At 32.8% G+C, this 19,933-nt stretch overlaps 1 protein-coding gene across 4 annotated transcripts in view; it reads left to right on the plus strand.

The window, feature by feature from the left end:
* Window positions 1-19,933, plus strand: part of LOC127974998 (sodium/hydrogen exchanger 1) — a 41,438-nt gene that overhangs the window by 9,581 nt on the left and 11,924 nt on the right. For all 4 annotated transcript variants that reach the window (XM_052578683.1, XM_052578682.1, XM_052578685.1 and 1 more), the window contains exons 2-5: window positions 9,334-9,794; window positions 12,255-12,505; window positions 15,656-15,873; window positions 16,739-16,941. In XM_052578683.1, coding sequence (XP_052434643.1) covers window positions 9,334-9,794; window positions 12,255-12,505; window positions 15,656-15,873; window positions 16,739-16,941 — 1,133 coding nt within the window. The remainder of the gene's footprint in view (window positions 1-9,333; window positions 9,795-12,254; window positions 12,506-15,655; window positions 15,874-16,738; window positions 16,942-19,933) is intronic.

Genomic DNA, 19,933 nt, shown 5'->3' on the forward strand with positions numbered 1-19,933 from the left:
ACAGTAGATTAGCATGCAAAAGATGCATTTTGAGTCTAGAGAGTTCTACAGAAGTACGTGAATGCAAATACTGCTACACCAGTCTGGTTTTGTGCTTCATTCTGTTTTGAAATGTTTTAACAGCAATTCTAAATTTATTTTTATTTTTTTGGTATTGTTATAGTTGTATTTGTGTGTATGCATGCATTGTCTTCTTTAGATCAGACATTTTCTAGACATTTAGGAACTTCCCTGGATTTTATTTAAGGGGGAGAGCAACAGAATAAAACAACAGCTCTCTTTGCTTTTGGTTGGATTGGTTGTATAATTAATTATTTGTGAAGCCAAAATGAGAAATGCTGTTTAAAGCTATCTTTTTTGTTGTTGTTGTTGTTAACGCTTTCATGCTAGATTCAAAAAACCTGCTTTTTAATGTAAACAATCATCAAGACAAGTATGAAGAGTAAAAATGTTGCTTGTGGTCTGCAGATCTGTTATGAACTAGTTACACTAGGCAAATGATCTGGTCTCTTACGATATTCAGTTACAGAATGTTTTACAGGTATAATGTGCTGTAGGTTTAGCGTGCTGTTAGTATGAACCTGACCTTACGCTGGTTCAGTCTGTATTGTTTTGTCCTGGATTATGTAACAAGGGTGGTGGAGTATGCATTAATGTAAACAATTCATGATGCACATACTCTGTCATCTGGTTCCTGATTATCAAGTGAAGGCCATTCTATCTACCACCGAGCCTTTATTGTTGCTGGGGACTTTAATCACTGCACTTTAAGATCTGTTCTCTCTTAATTCCACCACAATGTCTCCTGAACTACATGGGGACATAAAACATTTGACCACGGAAATACTAATGTGACTGATGCCTACAAAGTCATCCACCTCCCTCACCTGGGTCAGTCTGACCTCCTCTCTTTGTTCCCCAAGTATACCCCGGTCATCAAATGTGTGAAACCTTCAATGAGAACTGTTCAAATCTGGCTGGAAGGTGCTGACTCCACTCTACAACATCAATTCCTGCACACAGACTGGAGTGAGTTTGCTGCCCAGGTCAACACAAACTCTCAGATTAACATTGACACTTACTCTGTCCTGGAGCACATCAACAGATGAGTGACCAGACACACAAAAATAAAACATTTCCCCAATCAGAAGCCCTGGATGAACAGAGAGGTCCGCCTCCTGCTCAAAGCCAGAGACCGTGAGGCTTACATATCATCCAGAGCCAACCTGAAGAAGGGTATCTGCCTGCCCAAACTGGCCAGAGGAACACTTCAATTCAACCAACAATCTGGAACTAAACACCCAGAAGACAAAGAAGATCATTATGAACTTCAGGCAGACTAGGAGTCATGAACACACACCCAAATACATCAACGGAGCGTGTGTCGAGTTTCAAGTTCCTTGGCAGTCCACATCTCTGATGACCTCACCTTGCCCCTTAACACCTACACCCCGGTCAGAAACACACAGCAGCACCTTTACTTCTTTTACAGAGCCTTAAGAAAGTTCACCTGAGTCCCAGGATCCTTGCTGAATTCTACTGCTGTACCATTGAGAGCATACTCACAAACTGCATCTCAGTGTGGTACAGCAATTGCTCAGCATCTGACCGCAAGGCACTCCAGCGGGTGGTGAAAACTGCTCAACGGATCACCGGCATACAGTTAACATCCATCGAGAACATTTATCACAAGCGCTGTCTGGGCAGGGCAAGAAACCTCATCAAGGATGCCTCTCTCCCTAACCAAGGACTCTTCACCCTCCTTCCATCCGGCAGGTGTTACACGAGCCTACGCTTTCACACACGAGATCTTCTTCCCCGAGGCTGTGACACTTCTGACCGCCACACCACCAATCTAACCTGCTCCCCCTCTCTTACCACACTGGTCACAGTACTTTACATACATGTATTACACTACTCATGTATTGCACAGACCGCACATTGTTCAAGATATTACACTGTAAACTGTCTAAAGTTGTTACTGTACAAAGCACCGTAAACTATTTCTATAAAAATATGATTGCACTATTGTTATTTTGCATAGAATACATTGTTTAACAATACTATTGCACACACATCCAACTGTATTTATTACCACTTACGTTGCTGCTGTTTATAATGTACATATAATCCCTACATTGCATTCCTATTTATATTCTGTACATACTCTGCTTAATACTGTGTATAGCAACTCCACTGTACATTGTGTAAAACATAGCTTCACTTACTCTGCACTCATATGTATATAAAACACTATATTCTTACACTTCTGGTTAGATGCTAACTGCATTTCATTAGCTCTGTTCTTTTACTCTGCATAATGACAATAAAGTTGAATCTTATCTAATCTAATGTTTCTCAGTTCTTTGTCTCAAGAAATTTGCCTAAAGAAAGTCAAACTGGTAGATGTCTAGTCTGAACTGATATTTAAAAGAGGTTTGGAAACATCTCACATCTTTCTTTGAGGTATCATAGCAGTGAATATTCAGGCCAAAGATAAATAATGAGAAGCAGAAATGATTAGGCCATTGCCTCCTGATTCCCTGCTGCACCTTTTTCAAGACTTTCAGTTGTTTGTCATGTGACAGACACAAACTGAATATCGCTCAAGATCTTTACTGTAACCGTGACTTGGTTATTTATTTATTTACTTAGCCAAATTTAATTTAATTTAATTTAATTTACTTTGTATTTTATTTATTTTTTATAACTAAGGAGTAATTCACTCAAAATTTTGTCTATTTTTCAACTCCCATAATGTGGGAAATACACTCAAAATTAGGCTTTTGCTGTCCATCCTCAGTCTAACCACAGGCTCTACTCTTCACCACAACGGTAACACTACAAATCTAACATAACATAAACCTTTGTAAAATCTAATATAACACAACATTTATGTATTAACTTATGTCTCTCTATGTTAATCTTGTGTAAAAACACACAAAATAACACTTAATTTCTAAATTTATTTTCCTTGTTTTCTGTTGCAAAGCATGCTGGGAACTAGAAAACACAATCATTTTAAGTTCACCTCATTACAACAAATTTTTGAGTTAACAGAACTTATTTAAATTAAGTCCAATGAACTTTCGTTATTATTTGAGTGCAATTAACTAATTTCATTTGATTAATTTCACTGTTCGGTTTTACAGTGTGTATACATATATATATATATATATATATATATATATATATATATATATATATATATATATATATATATATATATATATATATATATATATATATATATATATATATATATATATTAGGGGTGTAACGATACGCATATTCGTATTGAACCGTTCGGTACGACGCTTTCGGTTCGGTACGCGGTACGCATTATGTATACCGAACGGTTCGTTGGTAATTAATTATATTTGAAAAAAAAAAAAAAAGAGAGAGAGAGAAATATAATGATATGCGTTCAACAAGGTAGCCCAATAACCCAAACAACGTAACAGGCAACGCCCCTGACACTCCCGAAGAAGAAAAAAACACCATCTTATATGTTTATGTTAGGCTACTCAGCAGGCGCTCGCTCACTCAGTACGCGCTGAAGGCTCGTTGCAAAATAGCCAATGCGTTTAACAGACTAGAAATGAGAAGATCCTCCAATAACCAACAGGTCTGGTGTTTGGGTGCACTTTGGATTCCCTTTAAGCTATAATGGTGATGGCAAGAGAGTGGTGGATAAAAAAACAACGGTATGTCGCATCTGCAACATGACAGGGTACACCAGCGGGAATACAAAAAAAAAAAAAACACCAGCGGGAATATCTGGGATATATGCGTCAGTACTATCTGGGAAAAGACGAAAAAAAAGGAGAAACATGCACGCAGCAAACTATCCCTGCAGCATTTAGACACTATAGCTTACAGGGAATCCAACCCAAACACCAGACCTGTTGGTTATTTTAGGATCTTATATTTCTGGTCTGTTAAAGGCATTCGACATTTTGCAACGAGCCTTCAGCGCGTGCTGAGTGAGCGAGCGCCTTAGGGGCCGTTCACATATCGTGCCTAAAAACGCATGGAAAACGCTAAGCGCGTCTTTCTCCTCCTTTCCAAAGCGCTCGGGCAGAAGCGCTCATGAGGCGTCTGTCTTTGCTAAGCAACAATGACGTGCTCTCTCCATGAGACGCGGAAATTTCAGCGAAGGATAAATGGATTTGCAGCTCTAAAAATCGCTTGCAGTAGCTCTGCTACTAAATTTATTTCAAAATTGCAATCCATATACAACTATGATCAGCTGATCCTTCATCTTGGCTGAGCTCTCAACGTTGTTACGGGAAAGGATGAAGCTGATTGGTTAGTTCTTGTCACATGACCCGCGGTGCGCTTGCGGCATTCTGAAAAGTTGAGATGTTTTTACATTTTGCTGTATCTAAAACGTATCGAACCGAACCGAACCGAACCGTGACATCAGTGTATCGTATCGAACCGAACCGTGAATTTTGTGAACCGTTACACCCCTAATATATATATATATATAAAAAGCAGTACAAATTATAAAAGTTTTGTTTGTTAGTTATGTTGTTTTTAAGTTCAACTAAGCCCATTTTATTGTATTATTTTATTTTAATAAAATTATTTATTTATATATATAAAAAAATGTTCAATAAGAAATGCCATATTTTACAAAATGACATGTTTTTAATCATCTGATTCATGCATGATACATTAATTTAATTTAATTTAATTTGCATTATATATATATATATATATATATATATATATATATATATATATATATAATTTTTTTTTTTTTTTTTTTTTTTTTTTTTATAACCGTATATTTTTTTCACAATTAAAACAAAGCAGAAATATTTTTTAAAATTTTAGTTTTTTAATTATGTTCTTCTTACGTGCAACTTAGCCCATTTTATTTTATAATTTTTTTATTAAATTTTTTTTGTAAATATTTTTTATTTATATTATAATAATAAAATGGTCAATTAGAAATATCCCAGAATGGCATGTTTTTAATCATCTGATACATGCATGATACGTTTTCATCAAAAAATCTTAATTTGTGTTCTGAAGGTGTAAAATGTTTGGTACGACATGAGGAAGAGTAATTACTGACAGCATTTGTGTTATTTAACATTAAACAAATGTTATTTGTTTTGTACTCATGTTTTTGTATCTTCATCAACACAGGTTTGTTTTAGTTAACATTATTAAAACTCTGTAAACCGTCATTGTTTTTGAGTATTGATAGCTTTTAGTCAACATGACCGGCTCGAAGACCTGGAGGGTAAAACATCCATAGAACTACAGCATAAGCCTACCAATATCCCATCTGTTTCACAGCCGCAAATATTTAGATCGACTCTCAAAATAATAAAACAAAGGTATGTGAACAAAATGCAAGTTATCTATATTAAGCACCTGCAACTATATTTCAATCATTAAACAGTGCAACAAAAATTGTAAAAACACTTAAAGTGCCTTAATATATTTAAAACAGTAATATTAAAAGATCAAATTCAGTAATAATTATGTTAATAATGCATAGATTACATAAGCAAGCCGATGAGTCGGAATATGAATGAAATTCACTGAATGGTTCAGTGTTTTCCTTATAAAGGTAAATAAACCATTTAATGTGTAAATAAAATGTTATTCTCTTAAATTTTTTTAATAATAACCAAAAACGAACACTGGATCAGATAACTTTTACATGTTTTTTTTAAGTGAACATTTTGTGCAGACGTTTTAGATGCATTGCATAGTTCATCAATTTGCATACATTTGTCTTAAAGTTACAAAACATTATTTTCATTAATTCCAAGGTTGTAAGGGCAAATAATGGCTGTTTCGGGGCAAGAAACCTTAATTAAAAGTGGACAGCTGGGAAAAAGATATTGCTAGAAAATGTGCTTTCTGGGCCCTCTCATCCATCTTTTCTTATTTTGCTCTTCTCTCCAGCTATTAACTCTGTTCTCTTGCTACTTCAAGACACAAAGATGTGTAAAAAAGCAAGAACATGTGAAGTCAATGAGTTATTTAGATCACAGCTTGCATGAAGGCTTCATTTCTGTAGCAGTGAGATGTTGACATTTGTTCTGTCCTAACGAGTGTATTTAATTGGATGTGTTCAGTGTGTTTTGGCGCACTGAACGCAGGTAGCATGTTCACGCTGTTTTCTCGTCTCTCCACATGTCACCCTGGGCTCTGAATAATTCACAGCCTCTGCTGGTGGCTCATTGTTGTCTGTTTGAGGGGACGGTGCCAACCTGAAGGTCGAAACACCTCACAATAGCTGAAGGATTCTGACTCTGTTGCTGTCAGTCCTTTGTGTATTTTTATACAACCCTGCTTTAGGGACGGCTCTTATCAGGGTAACCCTATCATGATATACTGTAGATCTTCTACTAAACCTTGTTTGTATTAAATAGCCATGTGCCAATTTTGATAATGCATGCAGTCATTAAAATTGAAGTGCTTCGGTTTTTTTATTTTTTTTTATTATTATTATTTTTTTATTATTATTTTGATAATGCAGTGAAACAAAGAAGAAATTGTTTTTATTTATTTGTTTGGTTTATATATTATTATTTTAGTTATCCTAGTTTATTGTAGTTATTTGTTGTTGTTGTTGTTTTTTTAAATAAGTGAAACCAAGCCAAATTATTTATTCAATTTTATGTCATTTTAATAATCGAGCTAAACTAAACTAAATTGATTTATTTATTCATTTAGGTTATGCCGTGAAACTAAGAAACAGTTTTTTTTTTTTTTTGATGTATTTGTATATTATATACTTTTTATAAACAAGTGAAACTAAAGTTGTTAATATTATTTTATTTATAATTCTTTTTTTTTTGATGATTTGTTTACTATATCATGTTCATAAACTAAGGAGAAGCTATTTATTTATTATATTTTGTTTCCAACAAGTGAAAATAAGGCAGAGAAGTCTGGAGTTATTTTATCATTTATTTTCTGTGATTCTGTTTTATTTTATTTTTTTATTTTAGTTTTTTTATGATTAGTGAAACCTAACAAGTGAATAATTCAATTAATAATTATGTTTTATTGTAATATCGATAATGCTGTGAAACTAAGAAGCTATTTTTATTTATTTCATTTGTTTTATAATTTTTTTATATTAATGTATGAATGTAACAAAACTGGTTTTTATTTATTACTACCTTTAAAAAGCATGTGCATATAGACAAATTAATACAAAACGGTTATTTGTATAAATTGATTGCTTGCATAATAAATATGCTGGTGAAAACACTGAGCTGCTTCTGAATGGCTGTCAGTGAGAAACAGGCTTATTTCTTCCATTAATGTTGTAGCTACTGTACAGTGTTAACCAGCTAAATGTAGACCTCTGGAAAAACAGAAGACCGGGGCAATTACAGGAAGATCCATAACTCCCTGTGGTTTTAATTGAGCTCGTCTCCAGGGCCTGCTCTCTGCTGATGTTGTCATGTCACAGATCTGTGTATGTGGTTACGTAGATAATTGTAATGACTTTCTTCAGTTGAAATGAAGACGACATCAGTCTTTAAATATATTTCAGATGCATCACTGTTCCATAGACAGATTTCCTATCACCGGTCAATGGATTGAACTCCTTACATATCTTGTTCTTACTCTGTTGTGTGACTTTCCTTGAGTTAAGCTTGTGTTTATATCCTGAAAACAAGCTCTAACAAATGCACGCAGACAGACCGCTTTATTGCCTTAAAAAAGCTTATGACAAACAAGAGACGGTAGAATGGAAGTCGGACATGTAGAATTGTTTTCGGCTCTCAGGTAAACCGTTCAACTTGCATTAGGGCTAAAATGTGACCTTTCTTTCCTACAACAAGAGTGTGACCCTGTCGAGAGGCTGACACTTTTGACATCATTCTGCAATTCCATGTATATTTTAATCCAAATATTAATTATTAATGTAAAGTAAATGGAAGCCAAACACCAAAGTGAGACCATAAACTGCATCAATCATCAGATTTACTGAATGTAAAGGGCTTATCTGTTGCTTCCAGCAGTTCACTTTTAAAATTTATGTTATTATTTTATTTTATTCTTTATTTTTTCTGCTACATCCTCATGTTGGAAAATTATGATCAATATGGCACGTTTGCAAACGGTGTCAACACGCATCTGGCTCCACATTTAAAACAAGTGTAAATTCAGTCTAACTGCTTTGATAATTTCACTTGGATGAAAATTCCAAATACTTAAAAATGAATAAATCAGCTTATGTAACCAATGTAATACTTTAATAACTGACTAAAGTAATGCAGTTCTTTATTTACACAAAATAAACCAATCTTTCCTGTGAAATTCAGTAATTAAGTAAATTCTGTAAAAGTTGTAATCCCTGCTGAAAAACTAATAGAACCCCTCACAAAACACAGTAGATAATTTAATGGATTTAAGGGTTATAATGGGAATTATATTGGCTTTAATGTAAACTATCATGGTGTCTACTGATTTTTAATGGATTCTGTTGGTGGGATGTAATCTGACAGATGGAAATCAATAGAACAACAGTAAATCCTATTGGAATAACGCCCAAAACACACTACAAAAAGGAATTTTGAATGGTTTCTATCAGTATTAATATTTTTTTTTTTTTTTTTTTTTTTCAGCAGGGTACTGATACCCATTCTGTGCTGTTCACTGTTGACAATATTAAGATGAAGCTTGATTTAGCAAATTAAAATCGCTAATCAAATCGTAATATCTGTCAAAAACAAAAATCACGGTAGCACTTTAGAATAATGCTTCTTTAGTTAATGTTAGTTAATGTATTAATTAACATGAACAATACATTTATCACTGTTTTTATTAATCTTTGTTAACGTTAGTTATTGAAAATACAGTTATTCATTGTTAGTTCATGCTAATTCAGAGTGGATTAACTAATGTTAACAAGCACAACTTTTGATTTGATTAATGCATTAGTAAATGTTGAAATTAACATGAACTAAGATTAATAAATGCTGTAGACGGATTGTTCTTGCTTAGATCATGTTAACTCAAGTACAGTAGTTAACTAACATTAACTAATGGACCGTTATTCTAAAGTGTTACCAAAATCACAATTAGATTTTCCCCAAATTGCACAGCCCTAATCTATACAAAAGAAAAATAAATTGTCGCAACCAAAAACATTTGGCCGTAACAACCGAAAATGATCAGTTATCAGTATATCTTTGGTTAAATTTGGAAAATTCTAGTTAAAAAAAAAAAAAAAGATTTTTATACTTATTGCAGTTGGTTGGTTAATTAGAGTAACCATTGGTTAATTGCAGTAACCAATGATTGCATCTTGACACATCCGTGTTGCTCACTGTCTTACAGGGTTCCACATGATGCCTCGCTTGTCCTCCATCGTGCCCGAGAGCTGTCTGCTGATCGTGGTGGGTCTTCTGGTCGGTGGACTCATGAAGCTGGTCGCCGAGGTCCCTCCAGTGCTGGAGTCCAAGATCTTCTTCCTGTACCTGCTGCCTCCCATCATCCTCGACGCCGGATACTTCATGCCCATACGGCAGTTCACTGAGAACCTGGGCACTATTCTGATGTTTGCAGTGGTGGGAACGCTCTGGAATGCCTTCTTCGTGGGTGGTCTGCTGTACGGTGTTTGCCAGTTTGAGGGCCACAGACTGGTGAACGTGGACCTTTTGTCGTGTTTGCTGTTCGGCTCCATCATCTCGGCTGTGGACCCCGTGGCCGTGCTGGCTGTGTTCGAGGAGATCCACATTAACGAGCTTCTCCACATCCTGGTGTTCGGAGAGTCTTTGCTTAATGACGCCGTCACTGTGGTGAGTACACTCAGTTTGTGAAAAAAAAAAAAAGTATTTGTTTAGAAATGTGACCATAAGTCGCTGGGGTATATTCATAACAATAGCCAATAATAAATTGTAGGGGTCAAAATTTGTATCTTTATTTTATGCCAAAAATCATTAGGATATTAAGTAAAGATCATGTTCCATGCAGATATTTTGTAAATGTCCTACCGTAAATATTTCAAAACTTAATTTTTGATTTGTAATATGCATTGCTTAGAACTTAATTCGGACAACTTTAAGGATGATTTTGTCAATATTTAGATATTTTTTTACCCTCAGATTCCAGATTTTCAAATAGTTGAATCTCAGCAAATACTGTCCGATCATAACAAACCATACAGCAATGGAGAGATAAAATCTGAATTGTAAAAATATTTATATATATATTTATATGCAAAAGTTTGGAAACATTACTATTTTTAATGTTTTTGAAAGAAGTTTCTTCTGCTCATTAAGCCTGCATTTATTTGATCAAAAATACAGAAAAAAATATTATATTGTGATATATTATTACAATTTAAAATAATAGTTTTTTATTTGAATATACTTTAAGAAAATAATTTATTCCTGTGATGCAGCGCTGAATTTTCAGCATCATTACTCCAGTCCACTCCATATAATATGAGAAATATTCTGATTTTGAAATAATATATTTGGCAAATTATTCATTATAGATAGATAGATTTCAGAATGTATTTAAAAACTGTATTTCCATCTCTGTTGCAACAGATTTGGAAGTGTCTAAAATGACTGTAGCCATATGTAAAAGTCATTGGTGTTTGAAAGTGTATAGTACCTAGAATATAATTATATTGAAATGTACTATCATAATATTAAAATATCATTTTATTTTAATGCATTTAGTCGTCACTGTAATGAAACAGTGTTCTTATTTTAGATCAGTTACTGACAGTATGTGTCCTGTCTGGGCTGTTGTAGCTCTAGTCTCTGTGTAATCTCTGGGATTGTTCCAGTCCTCGGTCTCTGGGAGAATCACAGCTCCGTCGATCAGCTTGTGAAGAGCGTCTCGTTTCCATTTTCCTCTCGAGTGGTCAATGAAACAAATCACACTTAGAGGTGATCGATGAAGGCAGTCAAACCTGATGTTCGCTGTAGTCCTCCTCTGCTAATCTGAGGAGTGTTGTTTTGCCGCTGTACACATCTCCACTGGGAAGCAGTAAATAGATGTTCATTGAGTTTCTTGCACAAAGACAAAAGGATCTGATAATATTTAATGTACATAAATTCGTAAATTTAAGCAAGAAACCTTATGATTCATTCTTAGCTAATGTGTTGAACTTACTAACTAACTAGCTAACTAACCAACAAACTAAATAATAAACGAAAGAATTGATATAATTTAAATAAATGTAAAAAATCATATAATAGGATATTTTTGTCATTGTAATTCTATCTTTATGTATAAGACATATGTTCAGGAATCAATTCAGGAATTAATTTAATATTTTAATTTAATTATGCAAATATGAAATATATCATTATAATAATTAGATTCATTTAATGTATATTGATACTGATTATTACTTAAATACATTATGAATAAGTATAATGAAGTATAATTAGAAAAAATATGTTGTTCATATGTTATTTAATCTAACATATGGTATATTAATTAAAATAAGTTAAGTATACCATTTATTAATTATTATTTATTATAACTGACTATAATAGTTTATAATAAATAACATTTATAATAAATTATGATATATCATTAATGAATAAAAAATATAATTAGCTAAAAAAAGTATTAATGTTAACTAAAAATAGTGTATTATGTATATATATATATATATATATATATATATATATATATATATATATATATATATATATATATATATATATAATAAATATTATATTATTTAAAATTAATTAAAAATGCACTGCTTTTTTGTCTTGTTTCTAGCCAATATATCTAAAAGTTCTTAAATCAAGCACAATAATCTTGTTTTCTCTTTGAAATAAGATTATGTTTCTTACCCCATTGACAGATTATTGTGCTAGTTTCAAGCAAAAACTCACTTAATTTGATGAATTTTTTCTGAAACCAAGACAATAATTTTTACTTGTCTAGAAATTCCTTCTTGATTTAAGAATCTTTACATATTTTGTCCTGAAACAAGACAAAAAAAATTAGCAGTGTGTAAAAATGTTAGTCCCAGACTAAAAAATCCATGTCCGAGCTGTTTCAACTAAAAGCAGCTTGCACTGACTGATCTTAAAATATGTCAGTGCCATTGATTTGTCTTAAGAGGCACACCAGAGACACGTTTCAAAAAGATGCTTAAATGTCTTAAATGAACTATGGACAATCCTGGCCTAAACTAAGCCCTGTCTGTGTCTTGTTAAGCAGCCTGTGGCTCTAAAGCAGTTTATTTCTGATGCACTCTTCCCGGTGTTTCTCGTCTGTAGGTGCTGTATCATCTCTTTGAGGAGTTCTCCAGCGTGGGAACGATTACTGTCATGGATGTGTTTCTGGGTGTGGTGTGTTTTCTGGTCGTGTCGTTGGGTGGTATCGTGGTGGGTGCCATCTACGGTCTCCTGGCGGCCTTCACGTCCCGCTTCACCTCGCACACGCGTGTCATCGAGCCTCTGTTCGTCTTCGTCTACAGCTACATGGCTTACCTGTCGGCCGAGGTGTTTCATCTGTCCGGCATCATGGCGTAAGTGTTATATGTTTATATTTTGAATTAGTTTTTATTTTACAAATTAAAAAAAAAAAAGTTTTATAGTAGTTTGTGATTTACAGTTTAGTTTTTTTAATTTTTTATAGTTTTGGTTTATATTTTAAACATTTTAGCTTTTTAGTTTCTGATTTTTTTTTTTTTTCAGTTAAGGTTTACTTTATTTCAAGTAACGTACATTATTTTATTTTTCATTTTAATTTGAGTTGAAGTTTTAGCAGTCATTTTTGGGGGGGGTTATATGTCTATATTTTTTAAATTTTTTTAATTAGTAGTTTTTGTTAATTATGTAAGCTTGATGAAAATTTTTAATGTTGCTGAAATTAATAACTCTGACGTTTTGTTTAAAGTTTTTTGATTTCATTTAAAGTGTTTTTGTCTTTACTCTTTAGTTTTAATGCTACTTCAAGTGTTTGTACTCTTTATTTGTTTTCTTTAAAATATGATTATATAGTTTTTTATTTGACTTATTTTGAGCTGTTTAGTCAAGTAAACCAAATGAAAATATGGTAAAAGTTGCCTTGGCAGCTAGTTGAAATAAAGTTTTTTTTTTCAGCTTTCAATTAATGCAAATATGTTTTCTTCATTTTAAAAAATTGATTCAATTGTTAAAGTTTGAATTCATTTCATTACACATTTAATTTTAATGATACATTTGTATTCAATAATAAAACACAGAATTAAAATGGAAACCGATCTTCAAATCTAAATTAATTTAATTTTTTCTGGATACTGTGAAATTTTACTTTTTTTTTTTTTTTTTTAGTAAAAATGGGTCGTACACAAAAAGACCAGGAGATTTCATGTTGCTTTCATGTTGAATTTATTTAAAATTAAAATAAGTTGTAATTATATGGGGCATTTTTTTATTTGAAAATGTTTGCAAAGGACTCTCCAAAATTGCAAACGAGCGTATTCTGTTTCTGACTAAATGCTCAAATCAATAAACAGAGCCAGACGAAGCAGGTCAGGGCTGTTTTCTTCTCCGATTTGAAAGCATCCAGTGATTTATCAGCTTGTCACCGACACTTCATCTGTCACTGCTGGTGAGTAACAGGCTGTCAGAGCTCAGACAATACCCCTGCACTGAACACGGCTCTCGGTGATGAGCTGCTGATGATAAAACGAGTCTGAAGCTCGGACAGGCCTGGAGATGAAGCAGTGATTCAGTGTCTCAAGGGCTGAGGAACTGATCCACCCATTACTAATACAACAAACAATTAAAAATGGACCCGACTGGCCGTGTAATATTGTTCAAAAATTTGTTTTGAAACCAATTAAAGGCCGTAAGGATGCATTCAATTGATTCAAAGTGCAAGTAAATACATTTAAAGGTTATAAAATAGTTTCAAATAAATGCTGCTCTTTTAAACTTTATATTTAAAAAAGAATCCTGAAAAAAAAATGCATCACAGTTTTCACAAAAATATGAGGCAGCATGACTGTTTTCATCATTAATAATAAAAGCCCCTTATTTGACAAAAAAATTTATTAATATTGTAATATTGGATTACTTTAAAAATATTTATTAAACTAAAAAGAAAGTTTTATGTTTTAATTTAATTAGAAACCAGTTTTTTGTTGTTGTTGTTGTTGTTGTGCAGCACTTTGTCTGAAAGGGGGAAAATGTTTTGTTGTAATTTTTTCATCTGATTTTAAAATTGTTAAAGTTTTATTTAGTGATTTCATGAGACACTTTTATTTGATGATGCATTTCTAGTAAATCATAAAAAAATAGATCATAAATAATATATATTGCCTCAGAAAAAATTCTGATAATCAATATTATTGTCATTTTAAAGACCATTTTATATTTGCATAAAAATGCAAGAAGGCCTACACACTTCCAAATGACCACAAACTTATAATTTTTGAGAATATTTAGATTTTGGAAATTAAGTATCCAAATATTAAATACCTTAAAAACAAAAAAGTGCAAAGTAACCAGTAGAAAAAAAGAAAACTGCACAACGAACTTGTAAAACTCTCTGTAAATAAAGGGTGCACACTAATGTTGAAAAACCCAATCACTAATCACTCAGATGTCTGTATGCACAAAAGCACAGATCCCTAAAATAGACCAAACCTTTTTTTGTAGAAGCATGTTATATATTTGAGCCAGCTCCTCATGACTACACGAGCATGTACTAGAATCTGTAAAAGTGTATGTACAAAACATGCTGACACAAATTTGGAAAATATTTTTCTGTTAACTTTGTGAGTCACGCGTTTATCAGGTGGAGGTAGTTAGACATTGAATCACATCCCATAATCCTGCACTGCCTCCACCTTCAGACAAAGCCAGTCACTTCAGCTGATTTGACCGCTGTGAGACTCGACTGTAGGAGGAATCAGTATGAAATGATATATTAAATATAATATATATAATTATATAATAATAATAATAATAATAATAATAATAAATATAATATAATAATAATGATAATAAAAATAAATGCCATTTTATTTCAACATTATATTGTATTATTAGTAGTAGTAGTATTAGTATTATGGTTATTATTATTTTAAGGAATATCACAGAAGCCAAAAATATTTAAAATAACTTTTGAGAATTTTTATAAAAATAATACTTTTTATTTTTTATTATTATTATTATTTTTTTTTTTAAAGAAATTCAATACCATCAAAATATTTGTCTCCATGTTTTAATTCATATGGTATTTAGGTTCAGTTGTGCAGCCCCTTATTTGACAAAAAATAAAAATGCTGTAAATTAATTGTCAGATGTTTTTATGAATTTCTTTAGGATCCATTTTGTTATTACTTTATTCAGAAACACCTGCTTTTATTTTTGTTGTTATTATTTTTTAAGGAATATTCAATCAGAATAGTTTTGCTTTTAAAAGAATGATTACATTTTTTTATTAGATTCCATATGTGATGATTATTCCGAAAAATAAATAAAGAAATACTTCTACAAAAAAAAAAAAAAAAATGTGGAGTTTATTTGTAAACAGTTATGATTGATTCTGGAGGTTTAACAAATATGTGCAATGCATATCTCTCCCCATTAAAGATATGAAATGAATGTTGTGATGAATCTTGATAACAGATGATATGGAGGAAGTATTGTCAGGTCAGTAATGTTTCTGAATCTTCTGTCTTCAGACTAATCGCATGTGGTGCCGTCACGCGTCCCTACGTGGAGGCCAACATTTCCCATAAATCCCACACCACCATCAAGTACTTCCTGAAGATGTGGAGCAGCGTGAGCGACACACTCATCTTCATCTTCCTGGGCGTGTCGACGGTGGCCGGGCCGCACGAGTGGAACTGGATCTTCGTGGTGGCGACCCTCATTCTCTGCCTGGTGGCACGTGTTCTGGGTGAGTGACGTTTAGCAGGACCTCCTGAATCTGCTAAATATTCACCAGATTTCACTAGAAGTGTAACTCAGCAAAAGTCTTTAGTATCTGTGGTGTGACTGCGATTGTGTGCATTAGTGTCATGGCTTCAGGGAAGGTCTATCATCTTTAAGTAGTTATGATATGATACATAGTCATGCACATATATGTATGCATGTGTGTGTGTGTGTGTGTGCATGTGCATGTGCATATATATAATGTGCACAGACACACACACACATGCATACATATACTGCATATATATATCAGTTTTTGTTTACATAATATATCTATGTGTACTGTTTATTTTTATGTGTATATATATAAATACACACACATATTCATTATATATTTAGAAAATATTTACATGTCTATATACATTTATATATTTATATTATTATATTTTATGTTATATATAAATATGTCTAATATATAAACATAACATTTTTCTTAAATATATACATGCATTTGTTTGTATTTTTATATGCATAATAAATAAACGGTATTAAGTACACAAAATTGCAATTAATCATTGCTAGGCACTAACATATATTTTATGTGTGTGTGTGTCTGTGTATGTGTGTGTGTGTGTGTGTGTGTGTGTGTGTGTGTGAGTGTATATATACAAATATATATATATATATATAGAGAGAGAGAGAGAGAGAGAGAGGTTAATCTTTAAGAAGTATCCTAAACTGTGTTTTAATTTTAATTAATTTGACTTGTTTCTTAATGCTTCTGTTCACCTGTTTAAAGAAGCTGTTGTATTTGGGCAGTGCCCTGAGGTTGTGAATGGTGGCACATTATTCAATGCTTGTGTTTAATGAACGTTTGACTTGGTTCAAAGGTGTTGTCGGCTTGACCTTCGTGATCAACAAGTTCCGTATCGTCAAACTCACGTCTAAGGATCAGTTCATCATCGCTTACGGCGGTCTGAGAGGAGCGATCGCCTTCTCCCTCGTCTACCTGCTGAACACGGATCACTTCCCCAAGAGAAACATGTTCCTCACCGCCATCATCACGGTCATCTTCTTCACCGTGTTTGTGCAGGTCAGTGATCTTATGATTAATAAATCAAATAGAATATAAATATTTGATGTGCACATGCTTCAGATATAAATATATGTGCATGCAATTTCATATATATATATATATATATATATATATATATATATATATATATATATATATAAACCTAAAATAAAGTAGAAATAATTGATATAGTAAACGCTTTTTATTATATTGTATTTATTGAATTATTGTGTGTGTGTGTGTGTGTGTGTGTGTGTATATATATAATATGCAAAATGTATTTGTTATAGATATATAATATAAAAATATTATAGAAACTATAATTTACTTAAAATTAAAAATATATATTTGTATATAAAATCAATGTATAAAAAGTCAATGCAAGGATGCATTAATGTAATATTGTGAAAACAAGAATTATTACAAGGCCCAACACAAAGTTTGATTAGCTGAAAATTAGCATAATCCTGCAGAATGATAACAGAAGTACTGTTATTTTTATTTTTATAAAGTGAAATCTGGAATTTCTTTTCCTTTTCATCTTGCGTTTGATATACTGGTGTCTTGGCCTCCTCAGGTTTTACTGACTGTATGCTCGTGTATGGTTTGTTTGTTTTTGCTGTGAGCATTTTTTACGGCATTATTTCTTCTTGCTCGGTCTCTCTCGGCTCTTTGTGAGCCCCGGTGGCTCTGAGATATGCATGAGATGCTGGAAATGGCGAAAGTACCCCTCCTGGTTTCATGTTTTGAATGATTGATATCGTAACGTGAGGCTTTCTGCTTCATGGAAACAGTGCTACAAAAGAGCAGGACCTGCACCGAGTCAGTGTACAATACACAGATGTGATGAGATCCAGATCTTCACATGTTTGTATCGTGGTTTTACTGATGGTGCGTGATGTTTTAGAGTTGTTTTGGGTCAGTATATCCAGGTTCTCTTCAAGTTAAAGATAAAAACGGCTTTGCAGAAGCCTCATGAGTTTTGTAAGCTTTCTGTGAGTCTTACAAATGTTATAAATCAGAGCAGAGAGCCTTAAATGTTGCATACACTGCACAAAATAATTTACTTCAATCGTATCTTGTTGTGTTTTCCAGTACAAACATCTAAACATCCTTAAATCAAGACACAACCACGATCGAACAAATACAGTCCTGTTTTTTGAGGAATTGAACAAAATGAAGTTTATGCTTACAAAAAGAGCAAATATCTGTTAATGGGGAACCAAAACTTGAGATCATTGACAGATATTTGCTCTTGTTTAATCATTATTTTATTATTTTGCTTCTTGATTTTGTCTTACAATCATAAAATTCAGTAAAAATATTTGATACACTCTTTTTTTATAGTTATAATATATATATATATATATGCAATTTTTCTTTGTAGTTTTAAGATAAAGTAAAAAAATATATGTTTATGCATGTGTACACACACACACACATATAAACAGACGTTTCTGAAGTGTTGCTAATACGATAATTTTGTGCTTCGAGACCATATCAATAAAGTTTTTTTTGCACAGTTTAATTTAATCCTTGCGTTTTCTTTACTTAATCTTCAGTTCGCCTTCCTAAACGTGCAGAAACAGTGACCCCTGATGTTTTAATGTGTCCGAGGTGTTTTCTTGTGACTCAAGATGACGCTGTCAGGCGCTCAGTGGTGATTTATTGTGGAGAAGTGATTACACTGGAAGTTTTCAGGAGGTTTTGTCTGCTCTCTGGAGAAGAATTGCTTGTCTTCTGCTCTGTGTGATGTTGTTGGTTGGTGTCAGGTTTAATAGTGTGTCTCTATCCACACATTTGAACAAGGATGGAAGGGAAGGTCTCAAATTGCAAGGTCTGTGTTACCCTAGCCGTGTTCTGTGTTTGGGATGTGTTTTCTGATTGTGTGTGTTGGGATGTTGGGTCTTTCTGGAGTAAAACGTCTCATAAAGTGACACCACAAAGTATTTACGTTACTTTTTACACTTTAAACTCTTAGATTTAATATTAATATCAAACTGAGGCCTTGTTTTAAAAGAAAATTGTCCAGACAAAACCCTTTTAATAATTAAAATTTGTGAAGAAATCAATTATGGTTTCATTTTACAGTGTTTTTTAGCCGGTTAAACTTTTTTTTTTTTTTTTTTTTTGCATTTACCTAAAAAAAATATTTTATTTTATTTAATGTAATGTTGTTTTATTTTATTTTATTTTAGAAATATTTTTTTAATATAACTATTTTTAGAAATAAATATTTAGATATTTAATTGAACTTAATTATAATGTTAATTATTTATTAATTTAAAGCAGTGGCTATTTTAGGTTTATATGTTTGGGGTCAATGCATATGAGAAAATATAATTTTTTATTTATTTATCTATTTGATTTTATTTCTATTAATAGATGTGTGATCTCGCTGCATAGAGTTTGTGCTGTTCGCAGGAAGTGGAAGGTGGAAACAGTTTGCGGTGTCAGATGTGATGTGCATGCAGTGTATCTAGATCTCTGACCTTGAGGGAAAACCCTCTTCATGTAAAAACATCCCCAGTGTAGCAAACGCTGCAGTCACATTCACAGTCACCTCTCTGTCCTTCACTGTTTCTCAGCACACTGTCATCTGAATAATCATGCACGCACAAGCCAGGACACACGATGAATTACAGCTCAGGACAGGAGCTGCCGCACACTGCTTGTAAATCGAATTGCTCTCTAGTCATGACATATAACTCTTTTAGTTGTCAGGTGGTTTTTGTATTTTATTTATTTAGCGGAACTTTATTTTCTCATCACATTCCCTTATTCTTGTCTCAAACACACACACACTTGAATTGTATTTATGCAGTGCAATGCAACTATATCAAACGCAGTGAAAGATGTTTTGGAAGTGCTTAAGAAATGTTTTGCATGAGGATAGTGCTATTTTATTTTATTTCTAATGCAGGGACCAAGGCCAATGCATTTGAGAAAAATATGCATTTTTGCATTTTCCTTAGCATTATGCCATCATTTTTATTGTGAATCCAAACGA

This window comes from Carassius gibelio, chromosome B16 (assembly GCF_023724105.1).
Source record: "Carassius gibelio isolate Cgi1373 ecotype wild population from Czech Republic chromosome B16, carGib1.2-hapl.c, whole genome shotgun sequence".
Taxonomy (NCBI): domain Eukaryota; kingdom Metazoa; phylum Chordata; class Actinopteri; order Cypriniformes; family Cyprinidae; genus Carassius; species Carassius gibelio.